General features: G+C 43.7%; 1 protein-coding gene and 1 non-coding gene across 2 annotated transcripts; both read left to right on the forward strand.

The window, feature by feature from the left end:
• Positions 1 to 5,823: 5,823 nt before the first annotated feature.
• Positions 5,824 to 8,983, forward strand: LOC133901546 (SH3 domain-containing protein C23A1.17-like). Its single transcript, XM_062342889.1, has 5 exons — positions 5,824 to 6,129; positions 6,318 to 6,348; positions 7,845 to 8,295; positions 8,457 to 8,556; positions 8,636 to 8,983. Exons 1-5 carry the CDS (start codon positions 5,824 to 5,826, stop codon positions 8,816 to 8,818), a joined length of 1,071 nt encoding a protein of 356 aa, XP_062198873.1. The 3' UTR covers positions 8,819 to 8,983.
• Positions 8,984 to 12,509: 3,526 nt separating this feature from the next.
• On the forward strand, positions 12,510 to 12,648 carry LOC133902593 (small nucleolar RNA Z247). The gene has a single exon (XR_009906921.1). It is a non-coding gene; the product is annotated as a small nucleolar RNA Z247 (small nucleolar RNA).
• Positions 12,649 to 25,457: the final 12,809 nt, after the last annotated feature.

Below are 25,457 nucleotides of genomic sequence, written 5' to 3' on the forward strand. Positions count from 1 at the left end.
TGAGTTGTTCTTATAGAGTTAGTCATCACACATAATAAATAGGACGTTGTATTTATTTTGAGACCTAGGTTAGGATGATATATATGCAGTAAATCCGAGTCAAGCCTTTCTTGCATTAGACCCCCATATCATACTTTCCCACACTTGCTGAGTACAATATGCACGTACCCTTGCTATTTTCAATAATAAATGCTGCTTAGTTGGAGAAGACTACACGGAGATCAATGAAGCTGAAGATTACAAGAAAGACGGAGCATCCTAGGTCACATGCCCCCAGTCGATTGCTTGTGGTGTGCCTTGAAGTTTTTGTTAGAGCTTTCTCGTGTTCTTCCACTGCTGTTTAAAACTATCGTATTTATTTCAATAAAGTTGTTTTTTATATTATATAGTACTATAATCACCAATGACGTCACTACATGTATGATGAAACTAATTCTAGCATACATGTAGTTTACATCCGATTTGACCTTGTAAAATTGGGTGTGACACTTTCTTTCTCTCAGATTTCAAGCTGCTGAAAAAAAAAAGACAAAGTACACTGTTGGACGTCTGGCAACACTATGGAAAGCTCCGGCCAGCCAATTTATCAAGATTAATACTGTTCAGGAAAGTGGCAAATACAGTGGTTGGGGCTTTTCCATGCGCGATGAGCATTGTATACTTCAGGCTGCAGGCCCAAGATATAAACAGAATGTGAGTTGCGCTATGTAGGCAAAGCCAAAAAGCGGCCCTGATAGTTATTCAATAGGCCAATGAATGGGGCATGAAAAACATAGTTCTTGAGTCTGATGCGTCCAACCTGGTGAATGTTGTATCATGTTTTGCCTTTGATTACTCTCCATTTGATGTCTTGGTGAAGGAATTTGAGAGGAACAGTACAGATAGTATTCTAGTTAATCATTAGGATGGTCATTTTCCACAATCACGCCCATAATAATTAACCGGAATACCACATCGGTAACCCCGTCATGTGTTTATTTACAGGATCGAAACACATGCCTTTACAACAAGCAAATCATCATAAGACATAATAAAGAGCGAGTAATTAAATTAAGTTACAAGTCTTTAAGCAATTTTAAACTTTACAACAAAATACATAAACTGACATTTTTTTAAGTAGCTACGCAGCGGAATAAATTACATAACAACAAAAGATAGGTAGCACCATTTGCCCTAAGGCACCACCCTAAAAGACATCTCATGAGTAGATGGCATTACTCCTACCCATCGCCAACATTGGCGGACGTAAAATAGTCAAATACTAATTCTTCCTCACCTGAAAAGAAAACAAAGCACATGAGTAGGTACTCGCAAAGCTTAATTCATAGTTAGTACTTATAATAACCCGACTCTGAAGAGAATGCAATTGGATAAATTATCAAGACCTCGTCCACAAGGTTAAGTGACTTCATAAGCAATGCGATTTCGACTCAAGTGTAAGCATCTACATCTACCTAAGACACCCTTCTATCTTAAGATCATCAACATAACATAACTGTAACTTGTACCATATCAACTCTCCATCAACAACACCATCCATTTTTTAACATCGAAACTCTACGATTGATGCAAATGGAAAGAAGCATGCTCATAACCGAGAGCGCAGCAATTCAAATTGATCTTACACCCTGCAGGAGGTATATCTTTACCCACATGACACGATGACCATTCGGCTTGTGTAACCTACTAAAGTGCACACAAGGGGGTACCCCTATGTCAACCTTTTCCAATTGAGCCTGGACCGTTTGAACATGTACCTATAGGTACGGAGGTCCACTAGGGCTACTTCTGGAGCACCCTAGTTACGCCTAAAGGAGTGGAGGTAGCTAGAACTACTTTCCAAGCAAACTAGATACCTCTACAAGCCTATTATTCCCGCAACACCTTTACGATGTTACCTCTACAAGCCTATTATGCCCACGATACCATAGGTCAACAAGCCAAAAGGTCAAAGCTACAAAAGGTATTCAGCTTATCTTACCATTATATCGACATGTGGTAAGTACAGAAAACGCCAAAATCAACTACAACAACGGTCAGTCCATAAACTATTCAAGCGGGTTTATAGCATCCGAGACTCCCTTCTCGATCCATCCCTATTGCCCGTCCGAATCTCGCCTCATCCTTACTAACTTACACATCCCTCCGTCATCATTATCTTTATACATAAAAGTAAGCCCTAAGCTCGCAAACGATGGTCGAACCATCGCTCAACTTCTATCGATGACCTAAACCTTGCTAAGCATAACAAATTAGACCATTAGGTGCTATTCCTCGGGGTTACACTGGATCAAAGGATAACAATACCAAGGAAGAGTAATGCAACAATTAGGCTCTACTCCCAAAAATCCGACCTCGACTAACAATCATGTGTGACATATATATAACATACTTTATCAAATTAAAGACAACATATGATCCAAAGTAATAGGTGCAACATGCTTAGATGCTTTCCTTGCTCAAATTCTTCACACACAATATCACAATTAGGTTCCACCTCAAAAATACTCCCGTCGCTCTCCGGTTCGTCGATCGTTAAAAGAAAGAACAGTGCATCACAATTAACGTGACGGAATGCTATGATATATGCTCCAAATTGTATGAAAATTGAATGGGATATGAGATACTAAGTAAAGAATATGAGGCAACAAGAATCATATGAATTGAAGTGCGAAAGCTCATGGTATAAAAGATTTATTTAAGATCTGTTAAAAAAGGATAGTAATTAAGCTAGCTATCAAGATTAAATGAGCTTCACAATTTAAACAACACTTCAATACCAAAGTATATTTTTTCTAGATAGCACTTATCATAACATGAATTTTCCAAGTGGTTTCATAATTTTAGGACATGGTATTAATTAATTGTGATTTAATTAAGCTAAAACAAATTTAATTAATTAATTGTTAAAAAGTATTTTATTGAGTTCCAACATTTTTTACATGTAGTTAGTACTCATGAGAAGCTAACGCAACTAGTTTCATGATTTTTGGAGTATTTATGAATTAACTACAAAATATACAAGCTATCAGCAAAGTTAAAAAAAGAGAAAGAGAAAATTGTCTACAGGGCACCAAAAGAGTGTTGTTTGGTCTCCAACACACCACGCTCGTTGATTTCGCCTGCCAGATACTACGAAAATGTGGCTTGATCTACAAGACACCGCAATGAATAAAATATTCATAAGGTGAGTAAAAAGTCATTGTTGCCCTTCTCCTCATTGTCACCCGCACCGTCCTGCTTGGTCACGCTGCTCATGCACGCCGACCCACCTATCGTCGAGCTGAACTCGCTACGGCACCAGCTGTCGCTCGCACGTGCCATTCCTGAGCGCAGCTACCACCGTGCCGTTGTTTCGCCTACGCTGCTGCTCGCGAGCGCTACCGCCGAGTGTGCCACATGAACAGTAAATCCGGGTGACATCCGGAAGTTCTGGGTTCGGGTATCGAAACTTTTGGGTGAGGCTCCGAGTATGGGTTCTCTGTTAAAAATTGCTTGGATTAACCCGGAACCTCCGGGTTATAGCAGAACGCGAGTTTTTCGATGATTCGTCGGCCGATTCAACTTGCATGTCTCAACCCAACCCACATACGTATGTATAGGCACTAAAGAATGGATTCTAAACCTATCTTGCTCACTCCACACACTTGATTCACTATCCTTACCTCATCTAAACATCCCTTCTAGCTCTTTTATCTCAAGAACACCGGTGCTTCACCATTCTTCGATTGCAGCTCTGAAACTCGAAATCCAACCAAACCCAACATGCATTCACAGCAAGAGAATTTATGAGACTCACCCAAAGTATTGTTGGAGGTTGGGAAACGTCGGTTGGGGAAGAAACGAAGGGAAAATCTTGGAAAAGATGAAGAAGGCCTGCTGAAATTGCAGAAAAATAAGGTGTGACGAAAATGATTTGTATTCCTTCAAATGTTCATGCATGTGAGAATGAATTGGATGGATGGGAAGTTAGAGAGGTGGGGAACACCGTGGTGTGACATGCATACCTTGCTTCTTGTTCTTGAGGTGAGATTTTGGAGAGATGTGAAGAGCTTGAGAGAGAGGGGGGGGGGTAGAGAGCTGTTGGCTTGTTTGCACTTTGGTTGCTTGCTCTTTAGGAATTTTTGTGCCACGATTACAAAACGAGATGGATCCATTTTAAATGAATTCACCCGCAACACCTAAGTGAAACTTAACCTAAACAAAAGCTCCAACGTCAGGTATTTTCAAAGTACTTAACAAAATAATAAACCACCATTAGGATTAATAAATACTCATCAATACTTAATAATTAAATACGATACTTATGATACATGATTATGTTTATTGACATGCTGATGGATTTGGGACGTGACAGACTTAAAGGGTTTGCTGTTGTTAAATTTCAATGATGCTAGGGTAATCCACTGCCTCACGAGTGTAATACATTAGCAGATTGTTTAGAAAATTATGGTGCTAGTCTTAGCGGGATGGATCCTAAATTCTGGTTGGATCATTTTTCTAGACTTTGTACTTGCTTATGTGGCCAACATTTTAACTGAGCCAGTGGTCTAATGGAGTGCGTTTCTATTAAAAAATCAGTTTCCACGATGTAATGTCAAAGAAATTGAGCTCATGAGTTTCCACTCCCCTCTCTTGCGCTAACGATTCACATATGGTCAGAGCAATTTGGTCCGACGGATACGTATAATCTTAAAAAGAAACGTATTTAGTTATCCACATACACTGTTCTAATCTAGTCTGATAGATACAAATACACACCTGTAGCCTGACTTAGCAAGGAAACTTGATTTGAGATTCCCTCTGTAGCCTGACTCGACGGATGCAAGCTCGTGCATCCACTCAAGTAAGCGGGCTCAAGTGTCAGTGCCACAAAATCACTTTCATACGAGCAACCAACTACAATTTCAACTTGTATATGTACTCATACAGCCACAGATTCGATCAATCAAATAGAAATTCAGCCTAATCCATCCAGACAAATATAATCAACTAAATACTTTTCTTTTTAACAAATACTTTTCTCCCTTGCCGTCTAGAAAGGTCGGGATCAGTCGCTGCTGCTCCTCCTCACGGTCGCTGGCACCGTGTCCTCGTCATTGGTGGTCCTAAAGCGGGGAGGTAGACAACGGCAGTGTAAAGATCAGAGAAGGAAGACTACGCCGGTCTCCTCACGGTTGCTTTTTTTCCCATCATTTTAAGGTACTGACAAGTAGGGCCTACATGTGCAAAGGATGTAAAAATAAAAATTGATGTCCGGGGAATAGAACAAGCGACGGTCTCGCACGAGGAGAGCGAAAACACTAGGCTACAGGTTGTGTTGTACATATGAAATGAAGAGTACCTTTTCTTTAACTATTTAGAAAGAAAAAAAATGAAAATTTCAAATTTATTCAAACATTTTAACCAAAAGTTGACAAAAGAAACCCTGCTTTGACTACCCATGAGGGATGGGATCCTCTGATATACTATAAGGCTACTGCATGTTCACTAATATACGAGCTCAAACTCACATGTTAGTGATCGTGCAGACTGTTAAAGGATTCTATCCCTATAAAAATAGGTAGCGGAGGAGGGATGCCCAGTGCCATGAAACAGTCCGCACTTTCTATTGGTCGCCTCCCCTCCAGTGTTGAACTAGATCTCATCTCCACAAGCACGATCAAATATACGTGGGTTGGTCTGTGTGATCTGTACTAGGTAGGCGCAGAGAGAGGGGTTTGCCGCATATGTCCAATATAAATGGAACTTTTTGGACATTTTAAACTCATAAATTTTAATACTCGACCATGCTCGAGGCCGCTGCCTCCCTCGTCCATCCAAATGAGGCCCAGCCGCCGCCTCTGCCGACTAGCCGTCGGGGCGCCGCCCCCACCAGCGGCCGTGCGCAGCCGCCACCACCGCCGCCCGGCCCTACCCGGCCGCAGCCACCGCCGCCTCCACCGGTCGTGCCCAGCTCCCACCACCGCTTGCCGCTGTCCGTCGCCAGAGGTCGCCGCCGCCGCGCGCCCAGCTGCCTCCGCCATCCACCGCTACCCTCCGAGCTCGTTGCCACCATCCAGCCGCAAGTCACTGCGCACCCTGCTTAGGCGACCATCTGCCGTCGCCCGCCGGCAGCCGCTGCCATTGGTGAGTTCTACTCTATTATGCTCACTGCTCAAAGATGCCGTGCGTTCGTCGCTGCGGGAAACCTAAACTCTGTCTCAGATTTTAGTTTTGCGCCCTAGAACGTAATGATCCCAGTAAAGATCAGACCATCCCCGATTACGCAGATTGGGTTATCTCAGGTGTTCTTTTTTGGTTGTTTGCGGTATCAGCATTTTGAACTTGATGGATTCGTGTACCATGGCAATGAGTCCGTGATCGAGTAACAGACCAGAACAAATATCACCACAACAGTAGGAATCCTGTCACCGGTGCGATGCCATCACTTAATACGATTGGCTTGCTGCTGTAGATAGGGTAATGCTTTATGTGGGTTGTCTGAACTCTTGGATGGGGAGGGTTCAAATTTGTCAAAAACATATGTTCTTTGGGCTGGATTCTCTATCTTCATCGAAGTAAATCTGAACAGCTAATTGATCCAATCCTGAGGTTCCTATAAATCAAGCTGACCGATTGATGCATCAGGGTTGAATATCCCGAGTATGGTGTAGTGTCCTAATAACTGGTCTCAGCACTCTAATGCTCTTATTACTGCAACAATATGGGTCCGTAAGCTGGAATTTCTGATTGTTTTTCTGGTATTCTTAGTAGCAACTTGTTTCTTAGTTGAACTTGGGTATTCTAAACTAAATTCTTTAGAAGTTGTGAGGGGCCTTTTGTTCCTGAACTTAAAGGAAATGGAGCTAAAGGCCTTGCCATCTCATTACTTGGTGCTATGGTGATGTCGCATAATCTTTTTCTGCACTCAGCATTGGTATTATTGATAAAAGTACCACGGTCGGTTCATGGGATTGAAGTGGCTTGCAGATTCTATATGGTAGAGAGTGCATTTTCTCTTACATTTTTTATTAATATATCTATCATATCTGTTAGTGGTGTTGTGTGCGGTTCAGGATTGAAGTGGTTAAAGGAAGTAGTGCCCCCAACCGTGCTTAGGCGTGGTCATCGAGATTCATCGGTAAAGGCAAGTAACGTGGGATATGGCTAATGCTATGTTTAAATTCATTTCTTACATCCTTTAAAATTAATTAAAATGCAATATATATTATTAAGAGAAATAGTTTACTTTGCATTTGTACTACTTTTGGTACTATTCGGTGGTTGATAATTTATTCATGATGATGCGCTTATGCTTGTGCTAATCTTTATCGATTCTATTATGGAGATTGCTGTCGTGAGGTGAAGTATGCCGACCGATTGTATTTATGATTTATTTCAGAATACTTGGTGCATTTATTTATTGGTGTACGCCGTTGTATGCATAGATGCATCATGTTGCAATCACTACCGGAACCCCCATGTTTGCCGAGTGTCTAAAACATTGCCGAGTGTATTTTATCGTGCACTCGGCAAACCACCCTATACGCCGAGTGCAAAAAAAAAACACTCGACAAACAAGTAGACACTCGGCAAACCAAGAGAAAAGCACTCGGCAAAAAATAGCACTCGGCAAACTCGAGAAAATACACTCGGCAAAGTCAGGCACTCGGCAAACACCGCGCCACGTGTCCCTCCTCACGGACTCTGGCGGCGCGTCCGTCCTTTGCCGAGTGTCGTCTAACGGACACTCGGCAAAAAACTTGTTTGCCGAGTGTCCTCTATTTGACATTCGGCAAATAGTGAAATATTTTCCTTACCGACCAAAAATTTCGGATTTTTTTGAATTTACGCCCGCGCAGACTGTGCCTTCTACGAGTGGCTCGGCCCACAACCCAAACCCCAGCACCCACCTCCAACCCTAGCTCTTCCAATCCCCAATTCCCCATCTCCCGTCCCGCTCCACTCACATGCGCCGGTGCCGACGCCTTTTCCGCCTGGCCGCCGCCCCTCACGTCCCCTACGCAGTCGGCCGCAGCGGCTCACGGCCCCTACACAGTCGGCCGCCGCCCCTCACGTGCCAAGCTCGGGCGGGCAGCGGCGGGCGCAGCCGTGCGGGCTACGGCTGCGGCGCGTGCCGTGCTTGGTCGAGCGGAGGGCCGGAGCTGTGCCTGGTCGCGTCAGCGGAAGACGCCAGCCATCGGCAAGCCACAGCCTCTCAGCACGCCAGCAGCTCGGCGCCTCGGCCAGCACGTCGGCGGAAGACACTCGGGCGACCAGCAGGCAGCAGCACGCCAGCTGCAGACCTCTCAGGTGGTTTCCCTTAACTGCATCCTTGCAAACATCGGCTTCATTTGTCCATTTGCGTGCGTACCGTGGTGTAAAATTTTGATGTGCCAAATTAAGGAAGAGTTAATTTGCAGAGAGATGGAAAGTGGGATATGTACATGTACTGTAGTTAATTTGTCTGGCAGTTCAAGTGCTGAATTGCTCGCTACCTTCTGTGATAACATTCTGAAGAAAGGCTGCAGTGAAAAGCTCAGTGATGAAGCCATTGAAGATGCCCTTGAGAAGGTACATCTTGTCTTTTCTTTTGCTGCTTTTATTAAATTATGAATGTGAACTTTTACATTTGCTATTGGCTATTTTTCAGGTGGTAAGATTGCTTGCATACATCAGTGATAAAGACCTCTTTGCTGAGCTATCTTCCAGGAAGAAACTTGCAAGAAGATTGCTTTTCGACAAAAGTGCTAATGCTGAGCTATCAGTGATAAGATTGCTCCTGTGGTGGCTTTTTTTTTCCTCTTTTTTTAATCGTTTGCCGAGTGTATTTTAAGGGCACTCGGCAAACCCTCCACTTTTTGCCGAGTGTATTCCCTCGACACTCGGCAAACTGGCGCTTTTTTTTGCCGAGTGTCGGATTTCACTCTCGGCAAAATAGTTTGCCGAGTGCGCGATAGAAAACAGTCGGCAAACAATTGTTTGCCGGCACGTTGTACGCCGACTGCTGTTTGTCGAGTGTTACATTCGGCAAACAATTTGCCGAGTGTTTTTAAGCCTTCGCCGTGTGCCCTGGGCACACGGCAAAGTCACGAAATCCGGTAGTGAATCATACCATCTCGTAAGCATTATTCATGCTTTTGCATAAAACTAAAATTGGTGATGATTACGACGTTATGGGAATGGCTATTAAATTTCATTGTCGTATGCATACATATGCATATCATATGGACCGGTCATCGTCATCATACCGTGACTCATACCGGTACATATAGTTGCATGGGAGGTTGATATCGTCCAACATTAAACTCTCAAATGGAGTTACATCATGGCATTCATACATTCCCATACCGTCTAAAGAATATAAAATCATAGAGATTTTGTACTATGCTATATGGGCATCTCGAGTATTCATTTGGCAATCGCCATGTCGAGAGGTTGTACACCCTTGTTTGATTATGTTTTTTAATACTATTATGAATTGTCTTTGTTTCATAACATTACGGGAGATTGTATTAGCAGATATTGTACTACGTGGAAAAGTATTTTTTATTTTCTTATGTCTTGGCTCATCTTCGTGAGTAAACTTTTGCTATCAAGTTATTTTTTATTTAAACTATATGTAGGATATGTATATGTTTATAGTTGTTATTTTCTAAGTTTATCTCACTTCGTTAATTTTTTTTATTGTTATTCTTAGATTGTTTTGACGAGCATAATGGGCTTGGGACTAGAAGCCTGCATGTTCCTCACTGTTTGTAATCTAGGTCACTAATAATTTAGCTAAGAATTTGACATATCTACTTGAGATAAGCTCTTGGTGTAAAGGAGTTTTATTTTTGTATGCGTTGTAAATAGTTGTGTGGAGCATTGTCGCTGCTTATTTTATGTTCATGTATTATATTTTTGTCTTGTCTGTATTGTTGATTCAGTTATATCTCAATATACAAATTAAAGGAGGTGCCGTTGTTTTTTTTTTCTGAATTTTTAACTAAAATATGCTTTTGTCGAAGAGTAGGGCGTAGCATAAATAGAAAGGAAATTTGTTTTGGCTTGTAGAATATTTTATCGAGGGTGGCTGATAAATCCGAAAATGTGAATCCTGGCGCCGAGCATGCATGCTGGTGGTGCAGCGAGCTGTGAGCATCGCGGCGTCCAGCGTCGGGGTCTCGGCCGGCGGCGGCGGCGTTACATGCATCCAACTCCATCCGGTGGGCGCGAAGAATTAAGGTGCATGCATGACTTGATAGCAGCGTCGAAGATGCAACCACTTTTCTAATTTTTTTCCCGGGGGAAGATGCAAGCATGCATGCACTTGCTTTGCCCAGCACTTGGCCCTCCTTGTTCCAAGCCACACATGAACGGGCCGGGAAGAACGGTGCTCAACTCAATGCATGCAAATTAAGGCGTGCGTGGCGAGGAACCGTACGTACGTTCTGCGCCAGATCAGGCATGCATGTGTCTATGCAGCAATAGTGTGCTCCATGTAGTCGACGACGATGGAGCAAGTCCTCTTGGCCGTCGCATATGCATGCATGTCGCGGGTGCTGCCGTGCTAGCTGGATGCTGGGAACTAAACAATATATATAATATACACACCTATTATATTCTTCTTAGCCGTATGAAATCTCCAGAGCAGGCGATGGGTGTGAACTTGAGACGGAGGACCACCTGATGAGCCAGTATAGGGTGGGGTAACACGTCGCACCGGGTTAGCGCGGCCATTGATCCGGGGCTGAGGACGCCGTTGAAGACGACAGGAGGCTGCTGGAGGCAAGAGATGGCTGCAGGTTGAAGATCCGACGGATAACACGTGTCAGACTGAAAAGCTCTTTGTCTTCAGGCGGGCGTTTGAAAAATAGAATCTCCCTATAATATACGCTAATATGCTCATGTATATTGTATATTGTTCCCATGAACGAATTTCAAATTTTGCCTGTTCGTGGACTGGCGTCTCATGTGTAAGTGGATGCTTAATTGTTTGACGGGCGGGCTGGGCACACATATATGTGGTACGTACAGTACGTCCTTCTCTCTCATCTGCACGTTGAACCGTACGTGCCGATTCTTTTGCTTGGTCGTTGTGCAACGTAAGTGCGTGCATGTCATGGCATGCATGATTGAGGGCACCAACGAACGAAGTGGGTGGGGTTATATTAGCCGTTCCTACTCCAACGCAACTACGCAACGGGTCGATATGTTCATCGTGCGCTGCTGCATGGCTGCTGCATATATATACAGCTAGCAGTCACAACGTACCTACTCTTCTTCTTCTTCCCAGAGAAGAGAGCTCAAGCCTCGACGACGTTCTCGATCGATCGGCAACTTCTTCTCCACAGTGCGCGCGTGACGAAACTACTTCACCCAGCTCCGCCGGCGTCCGTCTTCAATTCCTGCAGATTGGCATCCACGAGTCGCGCTAGCTGTAAGTACATGATCTGAACGCTACCTCTCCTTGATTAATTCCAATATCAAATTTCCTAGTTTACTTGATCGGTCCGTGAGCATCGATCACTGATTCAATCGTATATTAAGATATATAATTTCCATTGCATTAGATTGGCACGGTATATATGCCTGTATGTGTTTATTATATAACAGGACGAGATGACCCTTTGTGTGTGTGTCTGTGCGTGGAGTGCAGGAGTCGGAGAAGATGGCCCCGACACTGAGGGATCGCAAGAAGCGTCAAGAGCAGCAGGAGGGCAACTAGAACAGGAAGAAGCGCCCAGCCGGTACAGAGGAGCTGCTGCCGCAGCCGCCGGCCAAGAAGCGCAAGGACGGCCCGATGATGCCGCAGACGCCCATGGAAGCAGAAAGTCGCAGTGTTAGAGGAAATTCTCATAATAGATCGATATGCATCATGTGTGTATTTGTTAGGATCTCCAAGACATGATCACACCTTTATCTCTCTATGATTAGATTCTATGTATAGCTGCTTTAAAGATCAAGATGAATCGTTCAAACTTGGAGATCTATCTGTACCGGAGGTAACACGCTTAATCAGTTTTCATAGTAATGAGAGCCACCTCTTCCAAACACATCTAATCCATGGCGAGCTCTTCTTCATCCATGGCGTCCCCATAGGTCCTCCTGTCACCGAGAAACTCACGAGAGACAACTTTCTTCTCTGGAAGGCGCAGGTTCTTCCTGCCCTTCGTGGAGCTCAGTTGATGGGCTAGCTAGGTGGCTTTGTTGCTACGCCGCCAAAGACCATCACCATCACCAACATCGAGAAGAAGACTAAGGATGTACCCAATCCATCTTATGCGGCATGGATTGCTGAACAGCAGGTGTTGCCATACCTGTTAAATTCCTTGTCAAAAGAAGTGCTGACACAAGTCGTGACCATGAACACGGCAACCAAAGTTTGGTCCGCAATCTAGGTGATGTTCGCCTCTCAGTCCCGTGTGAGGGTGACCAACCTCAGGCTGGCTCTCACCACCACTCAGAAGGGCACCATGACGACAGCGCAATACTTCTCCAAGATGAAGGCCTATGGAGATGAACTTGCTGCCATAGGAAAGATCCTGGATGACGAGGAGATGGTTTCCTATATCCTATCAGGTCTCGACATGGAGTATAACCCCTTGGTTCAATCCATTGTTGCAAGGTCAGATCCAATTTCATTAAGTGATCTGTATGCACAAATGTTGAGCTTTGACACTCGTATGGAGATGCTACAAGGCACTGGAAATCAGTTTCAGTCCTCCACTAATGCTGCCTCACGTGGGCGTGATGGTGGATATAATTTGCAAGGACGTGGAGGCCGTGCCAGTCGCGGCGGTGGCCGTGGCAATAGCTGAGGAGGGCACACCAATGGTGGTGCTCCCAAACAGGGAAGCCAAGGGTCCAGAACTAGAAGACCCAAATGTCAAATATGTCACAAGCTCGGTCACTCAACAGCCAACTGTTGGAACAGGTTTGATGCTAACTTCCAACCAGAAGAAAGAGTTGTGGGTGCTGCTGTTACATCATATTGTGTTAATACAAACTGGTACACTGATACTGGTGCCACCGACCATATCACAGGAGAGCTTGAGAAGCTAACTATCTGTGACAAGTATCACGGCCATGATCAAGTGCACACTGTTAGTGGTTCAGGTATGAAAATTAGTCATGTTGGTCATGCATTAGTTCATACCCCTACTCGTGATTTGCATCTTAACAATGTTCTGCATGTTCCAAGTGCACACAAGAATCTTGTTTCCATTCATCGTTTAGCCACTAACAATGATGCTTTTCTTGAATTTCATCAAAACTTTTTCTTCATCAAGGACCAAGCCACGAAGAAAACAATTCTTAGAGCGAAGTGTGAAGGAGGTCTTTATCCTATTCATTCATCATCAAGTCTAGATCACAATATGCAAGTCTTCGGTACCACTAAGCCATCCTCTATACAGTGGCACAGTCGTCTAGGTCATCCCTCCTTTTCAATTGTTGATCGAGTCCTTAGAAATAATGAGCTTCCCTGCTCAAGTCAATTCAGAGAAGAGTTTATTTGTGATTCATGTCAAAAGGCAAAAAGTCATCAACTTCCCTATCCTAGATCCACCAGTGTGTCTACAAGTCCTCTTGAGCTTGTCTTTTCCGATGTATGGGGACCAGCTCCTGACTTTGTTAGTAGACACAAATACTATGTAAGTTTTATTGATGATTATAGCAAATTTACATGGATCTATTTACTCAAGAAGAAATCTGATGTGTTTCAAGTTTTCCACAATTTCTAGAATCTTGTTGAACAGAAATTTAACAAAAAGATTCTCACCATGCAAACTGATTGGGGTGGTGAGTATGAAAAGTTAAATTCTTTCTTTCAAAGGATAGGAATTGTGTATCAAGCTTCATGCCTCCATGCACATAAGCAAAATGGTGCTGCCAAAAGGAAACATAGACATATAGTTAAAGTTGGCCTTGCTCTCTTGGCAAATGCATCCATGCCTCTGAAGTTTTGGGATGAAGCATTTCTAACTGCAACATATCTCATCAATCTTTTGCCATCTAAAGTCATCAATTATCAAACTCTAGTTGAGCACCTTCTCCACCATAAACTAGACTACACATGTCTTTGTATATTTGGCTGCGCATGCTGGCCTAACATGCAACCCTACAACACTTGAAAATTATACTTCCGCTCGAAGCGATGTGTTTTTTTCAATTATAGTTCTCTTCACAAAGGTTTTAAGTGCCTAGATACTTCCTCTGGTGGAGTATATATATCTCGGGATGTAGTCTTTGATGAGGTGGTATTTCCTTTTTCCAATCTTCACCAAAACGCTAGGACTCATGTTCGCCAAGAAATTCTCCTTCTTCCGCAAACTATGCGCCATAGTCTTGGTTTTGATCATAGGGGAGAACTATGCACTGATCAAATGACTAACCATAACCATGGCTATCATGTCTCTGGTACAAGCATGCAGGAAAATCGTGCTGAAAATGGAGTACAAAACGGTGATCAAATCGGTGATGCATTGGTGCAAAATGGCGATGAGCATGACACTGATTCTGTTAATGATCTCGGTAGTGGATCCTAGGCAGATTTTGTCTAGGAGGGATAGAACACCTTGGCCTCTGGGGACGTGTCGAATACAATCGATGTAGGTGTGGCATCGCCCGTCTCGTCCAGCTTCAGCCCTAGTTCGATGTCTCCTGCCTTCATCTCAGGTACATCGACACCAAGTTTTGTGGTGTCCTCTGTGGTGGCTCCAGGATCACCTACTCCACCTACTGCTGTTCAACAATGACCACACACAAGATTGCAAGATGGTATTATTAAACCTCGTATCTTCACTGATGTCACTATAAGATATGGGTACTTTAGTTCTACAGGTGAACTTGAACATCAACAAGAGGCTTTGAAAAATGACAGATGGCAGCATGCAATGGATGCTGAATACCATGCATTAATGAAAAACAAAACCTAGTATTTGGTCCCACCAAAACAAGGTAACAATATAATATATTGCAAATGGGTGTATAAGATCAAGAAGAAGGCAGATGGAACAATAGATACTGATTCTTTCAAAGCCAGATTGGTTGCAAAAGGGTTCAAGTAGAGGTACGGTATAGATTATGAGGATACTTTCAATCCAGTTTATAAAATTGCTACTGTTCAGCTTGTTTTAGCTAGTGTAGTCTCTAAAGGTTGGAGCTTGAGATAATTAGATGTACAGAACGTGTTTTTGCATGGGGTTCTGGAAGAGGAGGTCTACATGAAGTAGCCACCAGGATATGATAACAAAGAAGCTCCACAGTATGTATGAAAGTTAGAAAAAGCAATCTACGGATTAAAACAAGCTCCAAGAGCTTGGTATTCTCGCCTGAGCACTAAATTACAGGATCTTGGCTCTGAACCATCAAGATCAAACACATCACTATTCATCTACAACAAGTCAGGTATTATCATAATTGTTCTAATTTATGTGGATGATATTATTGTTACCAGTTCATTACATGAAGCAATCTCAATATTATTGCAAGATTTGAGTACTAATTTTGCTCTCAATGATCTTGGAGACTTGCATTTCTTTCTAGGAATTGAGGTCAAAAAATTCCAAATGGACTGCTACTATCACAAGAAAAATATGCTTATGATCTCTTTAAATGTGTTGGAATGCAAAATTACAAACCAACACCTACGCCCTTGTCACTGTCTGAGAAATTATCAGCATATGAAGGACAATCTCTCAGCTCAGAAGATAGCACAAGGTATAGAAGTATTGTGGGAGCTGTTCAGTATTTAACTATCACCAGACCTGATATTGCCTTTTCAATAAACAAGGTATGTCTGTTTCTTCATGCGCCAACAACAGTACACTGGCCAACAACAAAAAGAATCTTGATATATGTTAAAATACTATGGGTATTGGACTAACTTTCAAGTGATCAGTCTCTATTCTTGTAAGTGCCTTTTCTGATGCAGATTAGGCAGTTTGTGTTAATGACAAGAGATCAACAGGTGGCTTTGCAATTTTTCTTGGATCAAATCTAATTTCTTGGAGTGCTAGGAAGCAAGCTACTGTCTCTAGATCCAGTACAGAAGCAAAATATAAAGCATTAACAAATGCTACAGAGGAAATCATATGAGTACAGTCTTTGCTAGCTGAACTTGGGGTTCCTCAAAAGCAAACTCTGTGTCTATGCTGTAATAATATGGGTGTCACATATCTTTCTGTCAACCCTGTATTTCATGCTAGAATAAAATATATCAAGATTGATTTTCATTTTGTTAGAGAAAGGGTGGCAAACAAGTTACTGGACATCCAATTCATTGGCTCCAAAGATCAGATTCCAGATGGTTTTACCAAACCTCTATCGGCTTGTGATTTAAAAGAATTTTGGCATAACCTCAACTTAATAATGTTGTGATTAAAGGAGGCTGTTAGAGAAAATTCTCGTTATAGATAGATATGTATCGTGTGTGTATTTGTTAGGATCTCCCCAAGATATGATCGTACCTTTATCTCCAGGATTAGATTCTATATATAGCTGCCTTGGATATCAAGATGAATTGTTCAAACTTGGAGATCAAGATGAATTGTTCAAATTTGGAGATCTATCTGCACCTGATATTCTCGTATCAATATAGCCTAACGCGCTCGGCCTCCTACAGGAGGTAACATGCTTAATCAGTTTTCAAGACGCCGCAGAAAAGGAGACGCTGCGGACACTCATGATCAGCAGCAGGAGCAGCAACAAGGCCAAGGCCACCAAACGGAGGCTGAACATGACGTCGTCGCCGTTGCCGTTCACTCGCAAATGGTCGACGACGGACGAGCGGCGCATCCTCCGCGCCCTGCTCATGCACGGTGACCTACATGGCGAGCTGCTGGACTCGATCGTCAAACCTCTTCGACCAGCTCAAGCGCGAGGGCGAGTTCGACAACCCGTATGCCGGGCGTGCCTAGTTCGTAGAGAAGTTGCGCAAGCTCAAAGAGCGCTACAAGGACTTGGCTTCCAGGAAGAAACGGCCAGCTGGTGACCCGTGACCCCAAGAAGCTCAAGATGTTTAAGCTGTACGTGCAAGAAGGTCTGGGGCGTCGTCCTCCTCCTCCTCCTCCTCCGCCGGCAGCAGGAGTGTCTTCCACCTACAACGACGACACCACCGCTGACAGTGAAGACGAAGACGAAGAGCTGCGCAGCCTCGGGCGCACGCTCTTGTGGTGGGGAAGCCGCGTCGTCTTCACCGCGGCGTGGGCGGCCCTCATGTCACCCATCTGGCTAAAGGGACACGGTAACACGGCGCCCATGGACATCCGCGGTCTGCTGCCGTAATTTGTTCGCGAGCCATGGATGCATGGATGGGTCAACAGAACAGGCCCGCTTTATCTTAATTTCCAGTAACTTTATTTCAGCAGTGCTAAATGCATCCATGAGGTTAATTTATGTACGTAGTTCCAGCTTAATTATATTAATCTGTGTTTAATTCGGTCTTATTTTTTATTCTGAATTACTTATCTCTTGACTTGTTATTCATGCATGCACCGTCGGCATAGTGATCAGTCAGTGTATGGTAAATGTTGATTATTGCATATATACGGATGAATGAAGTGCGGCGCAGGACATATATGTGTATGTATGTATGTATATACAGCACTATACATGTATGCTAGGTACTGTTAATTTGCATGTCGTTGGGTACCTCTGCTAGCGCTGGATCAGCTTAATTTGCAACAGCTATTTTTAAGTGTTTATGGCACGGTAGCAAAGCTGTAATGCCAACTCTAATAATCTTTTTACTACTATGAGTTTCACAATGCTACTCCTTGGTATTAGGGCGTGTATAATGAGGTGACGTCAGCTGTCTAGAAAAGAAACAACATAGAATTTTATCTGATGTGGAGGAAAGAGAAACAAGATAGAGAAATATATCGTCTATTAATTAATATATGGTTTAAAACATCAGACAACCACTCTTATAGATAATATTTTCTCTATTGTATGGATATCGTCTGTTATTTGTAGTTTCAACTTTCTACATGTCATTTAACAATTGGGTGTCATTTAAATTGCTTGCAGCCAACTCACACAATAGCTTATCTATTATATATGGTGGTTTTTGTTGTTCCCACGAAGCGAAGATCATTCGCTTGGCGAATGAGGTAGATCAACCACTTTTTGGCCCGATCGAACCCACGTATGTGGCAAAATATAGGGATGGAGAAAGCAGTAATCAATAGGACTTCCCTAATCTCTCCTTCCTGAGAGGAAAAACGTGAAATTCTTTTTCCTTTCTGCACGGACCAGTTGCACTTAGCGCCAACTAACTGATAGCTGATAGAGTGCAGAGCCCCGAGTCTAAGCCAGCAGAGCCATTTCTTTCTACTGTCGTCAAAAGAAAAAATAAGTACTAAAGCCAGAGCATTGATTCCCCATAACGAATAGGCTAACTCTATCTCTCAATTACCTATCCTGTGCTCGAGAAGGTCCCCCAGTTCCTCGGCAGCACCTTGAAGTGCATTTAGTTGTCTAACTAGTACTAATCTGATTTCAAACAATCCAGGAACTTCCATAACATTGGTGTGATTCAGTTTGAGCAACACATCCTGACGTAATACATCTTCATAATGAAAATGGAGTGGAAACATCCTCTTACTAACTGGAATAAAAGAATTAGTAGATCTGTTCCGCAAAAAATAGGAATAGATGCTAGGGTTATGAACTTATAATCATGGAATCGACAATTCTCTGTTCACGTATTTTATTATACATTATATGTATTTATTTATATAATAATATAATACCTCTACTTTGTGCAAGTGATAAGAGAGAATATGAAAGATTTTCTTATTTTTTTGGATTTTCTAAAGATTTTGCGGCATAACAAAGCTTGCACCGTCTTTTCGCACTTAGGCACACAGCGTACCGTTGGTAATGATTCTACTACGGTGCTGCAAATTCGCAAGCTGATCCTAAGTAATCGTTGTTGTTCATTGGATTCCTCCGAAATGACTTCGTTAGGATTGATCGGCAAGTTGGTCAGAAGTATGAACATTGAGAAACGGCTGGCTGCTCTTAGCTAAATGACTTGACCAAGCAAATCTAACGTACCGTTCCAGCGATCGAGCGCTATCTCTCTCGTAGTTACATATATGCATTTTTTAATAATCTCCTAGTTACATGCATGCACACTACTACACATGTTCCTGATCCTTGACCGGCTATCACTAGTTAGTAACCTGCACTAATCCAGCAATATGATTACACTTGACAAGTTCTCTACTATTGTTAACTATGAATCTTTCAAACAGGACCGTAAGTGCATATGCTCAGCCGCTGCATCTCATCGCTATGATTTTTACTCTTAGCTGCAGCGTGCGATTTATTTGCAGTTTTTTTATAAGAAATAATCCAGCGTGCATGCCACATAGCGCCGAGAGCGCCACGCTGACGTGGCTGTGATGGACACGACTTGGAGATTTCCGTTTGATTGGATAACAAAGCCCATTTCTGCTACACTGAACCTTTAATTTTCTTACGCAGTGCTTAACCAGCATTTATCTTTCAAAAACAGATTTCAAAACATTTTGAGCCACGATGTAGTTCACAATCAAGTGAATGAAATAGGTCCATGTCACATATATTTACTTAAAATATCTTTTTTCTACAAAATGAACAATTCCCATATTTGTTTGAGCAAATTGCTTATAGGGGGCTACGTGGGTAGAATGATCAGAGAACATAGGAGCTATATATATATATCCTATTAGACAGCAGCTGAGCAGCGTCTTAAATAACTATTCAACACTTGGCTGATCGCTGCCCTTCCGACCCAATCAGAATCATATACGCCCGCCCGGCCATCCGGCTGCCCCATGTCTCAATCCAGACGATCCCACTGATTCGTGCTGGCCTAGTCTTTTCCGGTTTCTTTTGCAACTTATGGTTTATCCATGCATTGTCATTCTTGTTTTTATCCATTCGGTTTAATTAAAGGTTTATGTGAACTGTCGCTGTAAAGAATATAGAGGTCTCTATTGGGATGGCTCGTAACGGTTAGCTTTGAGTAATACCACTTTTGTTCTTTGACTCATGACCCTCGCGCGACTAGTCGACGCCAGCGCGACCACGGTCAGAGCCTTCGCAGGATTCCCCGCGACCAGTCCTTACTGGTCGCAAGGCGGGTACTCTTCTAGACTAGTCAAACCTTATTTAATTCCACTACTCACGCTGTTTTCCTTCCCCAGGCAGTCCACTCCGGCTGAGGCGGTATGGTCGGTATAGAGTTACCTTATCCCATCCCACAAATATTGATTGTTGCGGGACGAGCGCGTAGACGTGACAGGGGGCGCAGCAGGCGCGTATAGGATGCCTACGACAGGACAGGGCAAGCCGGGTGCTTCAGGCACGATAAACGGGGGTGCGACCGATAGATAGGACGGGCGCCGCAAGGACCCAGGGCAGGCACAGTGAATGTATACTTGTAATGATTGTTTATATCGTTTCTTTAGGCAGGCATAGATCTTTTTGTTAGGCCCACTTGTAAGACTTCTCCTCCTGGAATATAAAGAGGGTATCTTTTGAAAAATGCAGGATGGAGAAAAATACACAGGATGTAGGGCTATTACCCGACACCAGATGCACGATATTTGTTAACGAGGTTCAGCCGAAGCCTACATCTCAGGGCATGACTACGTGCGCTCATCCCCAATTAGCAACACCGGCCGCTTCTTGGGGTTCCCGCATACTTACTACCCCCTACGAACCTATCGCTATACCGTCATGGTTACAAACGGCGGTCCTACTCTCATATTTATAAGGAGGTCTGAATACAGGAGTCCTACTAGGATTTCACTAGAGTCCTACTAGAATCCCACCATATACCACTAATACAATTCAAAACCTTATATGTAACTAACTTCGTACAATTATTTGATGCATATCCAACATTGAGAATCCCCATGACGTCAGTGGGAGGAAAAGGCTGAAAAGCACATGCATTCATAAAAGGACCAGAGATTGGCAAGTGAGCAGAGCAAGAGCTTAAGGACTCACACTAATGTTTGCCATCCTTACATCTGGAGGGAGCTCACAGAGGGAAATTGGAATGTCATCACGAGCTAGTGGCTCCCTCAGATAAAAAACTCAACCCGTTCTTTCAAGAATCTTTTAGATAAACCTGCAAGAAGGAAGAGTCAAATGGATGAAACTCCGAACTCAAGAATAACCTAGTTTAACTGATCATACCTTTTGGGCTATTTCTGAGAGCATCCTTCTTCTCAAAGTGCTAAAAGGCAAGTGTGGCCTCTACCTTAGAGGACTGATTCGACGTTTCAGGAAGTCCCGAACGATGTCGTACGCCCTTAGGCCATGCTCCTTCAGGCCCTTAATACGACCAATGTATTGGTTGAGTCCTTCTAATGGTTCAGGGGACTCTGTCCACTGTGATCCTCTGGTCGTTGGCATGGCTGGGATCTGAAGACTAGCCGGAGCGTCTTCAATTGTGGCGTAGAACCACTCGCTCCTCCAGCCGGTCTAGGAAGTCTTTGTCCCAACTTCAATGTACTCCTGTGACATTCCATCACGAAGACGAAACCCACAATTTCCAAGGATTCATGATTCTGGGGGATAGATAATGTAGAAGTGGCGGAAGAGATCAAGGAAGGGCTTTAACCCCAACATACGCTTCGCAAATATGTGCAAAGATGCTTAGCATGATTATGGAGTTGGGGTTAACATACAGAAGATGTGTGTCATAAAAGGAGAGGATGGTCAAGAAGAACTCGAAGTACAGAGGGACAAGACCGGAGAAGAAGAAATGCAAAAACACAACAATCTCGTTCAGGTGGGGTTTTGGAACCTTACCACTGGGACAATAAGAGATGGTGAGAGAGGGAATCACCTCGGAGTTCCTGAGAGAATCGAGACACTCCTTGGTAATGGACGACTCCTCCCATTCAGGCGTCACCTCAGATCCTGTCTTCACCGGCGGAGCAGCTCTGGATTTCTTCCCCATTGCATCTGTCAGAGGCTTCGGTGGTGGAGGATTTGTCGGATTCTTCTGAGGCGAGGTTTGGGGAAAAGTTGGGTGCTTAGGCGGAGAAGATGAGGAACTAGGAGGAATGTGAAGTGGGGATCTATCGGTTAGGTGGGCATGTCTTTTTATAAAGAAAGGGCATGCGGATATGGATCCACTCGGGATATTCCGCCGCTATAGTGGTTGACCGCATTCAAATTCAAAAAATCGTTCAGATTCCAGTACAAGGTAAGACTTCAACTCTTCTCAGATTTCGAGCTATTCAGCCAAGGGGAGGGCCAATTGCACAGACCGCTAGACGAAAAGGTAGTTCACTGGTTGTAGTTCCGACCAAACCAATCAAAACTCATCTCAACCAGGGTGACTCTCGACCACGGTTTCAACCTGCTCAGAATTCCCGACCAGACAGTGCTCGAAATTCCCGACCACGAGGAACATTTCCGGTGCTCTCATCTGATTAGAGTTGGGGGCTGCTGATGAAGAAATAATCCTAGGACCAGTATAGAGTATTTGTTGTACTTAGACTTCCCGGAAGTGAGATTTGACTCGATACATGTATCATCGGTGGACTCTACGTATATCAGAACCCGATTCAAGGGGAGTATACGGAGGGAGTCCTCAACTGGTTGGTTTGCGATATTTTGGGTAGGATATCCCTAGATTTACAGTAGTTAGGCTAGATATGACTGGATATGACAACCAATTTATCAGGATTCAACTTGTAATACAAGGCATCGGGAAGATTGAGTCTAGCTCGGCTACGACTACATCAGGACTATAGATGCAGAGGCAAGGCATCCGGCAAAGGGGACCCGACATCAGATTTTGCATCTCAAGACCCAAGAGATTTCGCGAAAGGAAGCCCCTACCACATCCACAACTCGACGACCGGTTCTCGATCTAGGGGAACTCGTCAAATCCTAGTCTAGCTTTCACATCCTTGCCATATTTATGTTAGATCTGTACACCCCTATTGTACTCTCATACACATATCAATACCAAATCACAACAGGACGTAGCATTGTTATCCTCAGGGAGGCCCGGACCTGTATAAAATCTTCTTGTTTGAATACGTGTGTTGAGTTCGAAAGAGAGGTCGAAACGCAGGATACTATATAAACGCTTGCCGGTTCATGAATCCTCGACTGTAGACTATGTACAGCAAAAACATTTTACAAACCCTAACAGAAAGGTGGTAGTTAGGGTGTTTGACACTGACACCATGTATTGCCATTGGGACCACGACATTAGTTAGTTGTTACATCAATCTAGCTAGAGCTAACTAAGCAATGTATCCTTCAACATATATAACCACCAATCACATGATTTGAAGTCACGGATATATATGGTACCCTCTCAGCGGCCTTCACCATCTCTCTCTCCTCACATTCTCTCTCCCCCCTCCCTCTCTCTCTCACTCCAATTGTTGTGGTGCATTCTCTAGGGGCTGAAGCTGCCAGCATGATCTGATTAATTGGCTATGCAGTTCAGGGCAGCATTAGTGATCAAAGCTAACTTTCAGATCATACTGTGCAGTTTCATCTGCTCGTGAATGCACATCAGGTAGTGCATCGGAAGGTAATCGCAAATTTCTCGCAACATATTGATTTGTTCATGTTTTTCCATAAATTTCTTGGAGTCGTATGATATCAACGGAGCATCAATTGGAGCACCAAACGAACAAGTCAAGAATTGAAGCTCAAATTAATATCTAGCAGTAAGAAGTTCTTTTCAGTTTCTTTTTTCATTGCATTATCGACTCATGACTAGCTTCCCCAGCTATTTTCTTGTTTATTCAATATGATTTGCAAGTTTTGTAGTGATCTAATTGTGTTTTAGAATGTTCTTGGAGTTGGAGAGGGTCTCTTCTGAGGCAAGGAAGGATTATTTTGAACAATCATCATGAAGAAATACATATCATCTACTTTCAATCTATCTTACCCAAGATTTGCATGCATACTTTTTGTGATGCCTGGTCAAGAAATATGTAACTTGTATATATATCTATATAGTACACACATACACATATGTGTTTGTGTATACTAGCTACCTGAATCTATGTACCTTTTCCTTTCTTTATCAGTTATTAATCAGTCAATTTTGTATATTAAATAGAGGTGCTAATGAAATAACAATTGATTGATCGATAAGTTGGTTGATTGGTGTGTACAACATTAGATTCTCTGTCCCTTTCTACTACAGCCGAAAGTTAGGTGTACTCTTTGTTGGGGGAATGGTTCTGTAGCTCAGGAATATGCCTATACAAAGGGTAAGTCCAATTATATGTAATGACATAAGTTGTAATCCATGTATGCCACTAGGAGTAACAGGTTGATTTACCCTCATATATATATATATATATACACACACACACACACACACACACACACACACACACACACACACACACACACACACACACACACACACACACACACACACACACACACACACACACACACTAAGCGGGCCATGAGCTCACAAGCTCATTCTTTTTTTACAAAACACATCTCATCGAGCTCAACGCATCCAGGGTACGTCAGTTCCATCGAGTCAGTGATGGCGCATGCCTGTGCCATCAGCAGGATCGACTCGTCGTCTTCACCCTGCGTGAGGTGTGCTTGCTCGTTGCGCTTTGGTTGCCGGCAGTCCTTGGCCTAATGGCCAAGTTTGCCGCAGTTTCAACACTTTTCATTTCTGACATCGTGCCCAGACTCTTGCTTGCCATCGCGGTCGTCGGAGTCGCCCTTCTTCTGGCTTGGCTTGCTGCCGCGGTGTCCGTGGCCACCACCTTTGCTAGAGTAGGAGGAGCCCTCTCTAGGTTGTCGATCCTTTTGCCGCGCTATCCATTCCACCTCGGTGAACATGAGTTACCCGCTCACATTTGTCATGCGACGGTTCTCGACTGCCTTCAATCGACCGATCACATCCTCGATGGATAGTGTGGATAGGTCAAGCAAAGTCTCAATGGACAGGGCGATCTGCGCAAACCTGGGAGGTACCACACGTAGGTACTTCTCGACAACAGCCGTCTCATCGATGACCTCACCGACAGTCGCCATTTGGTTGACCAGACCACTCAGGTGCAGCGCAAAATCCTCCACTGCCTCACCGTCATGGAATTGGATCGCCTCATACTCCTTGCGGAGCTGTTGGGCTTTCGCTTTCCGCATGCGATTGGTGCTGATGCGCATGGCCTTGAGGCTGTCCCAAGCCTCCTTGACGCTGGGCTTGGTTGCCAGTGTAGAAATCATCTCCGGCAGAACCGCCCGGAGAATGGCCTCTAACGCCATCCGGTCTTCTTGTTCCTCAACGCTGCCAATATCGATGACCTCCCAAAAACCAGCGAGCTTGGAGCATCACCTTCATTATCAGCGACCAATCGCCGTAGTTCGTCCGGGTGAGAGTTGGATACGCCACTGAGCCTCTAACCTCTCGCACCGTCTGCTGCACCACGAGCATACGGCCACCGTCGTCACAGTTCTAATTCAAAATTGAT

The sequence above is a fragment of the Phragmites australis genome, chromosome 20 (genome assembly GCF_958298935.1).
Source record: "Phragmites australis chromosome 20, lpPhrAust1.1, whole genome shotgun sequence".
NCBI lineage: Eukaryota > Viridiplantae > Streptophyta > Magnoliopsida > Poales > Poaceae > Phragmites > Phragmites australis.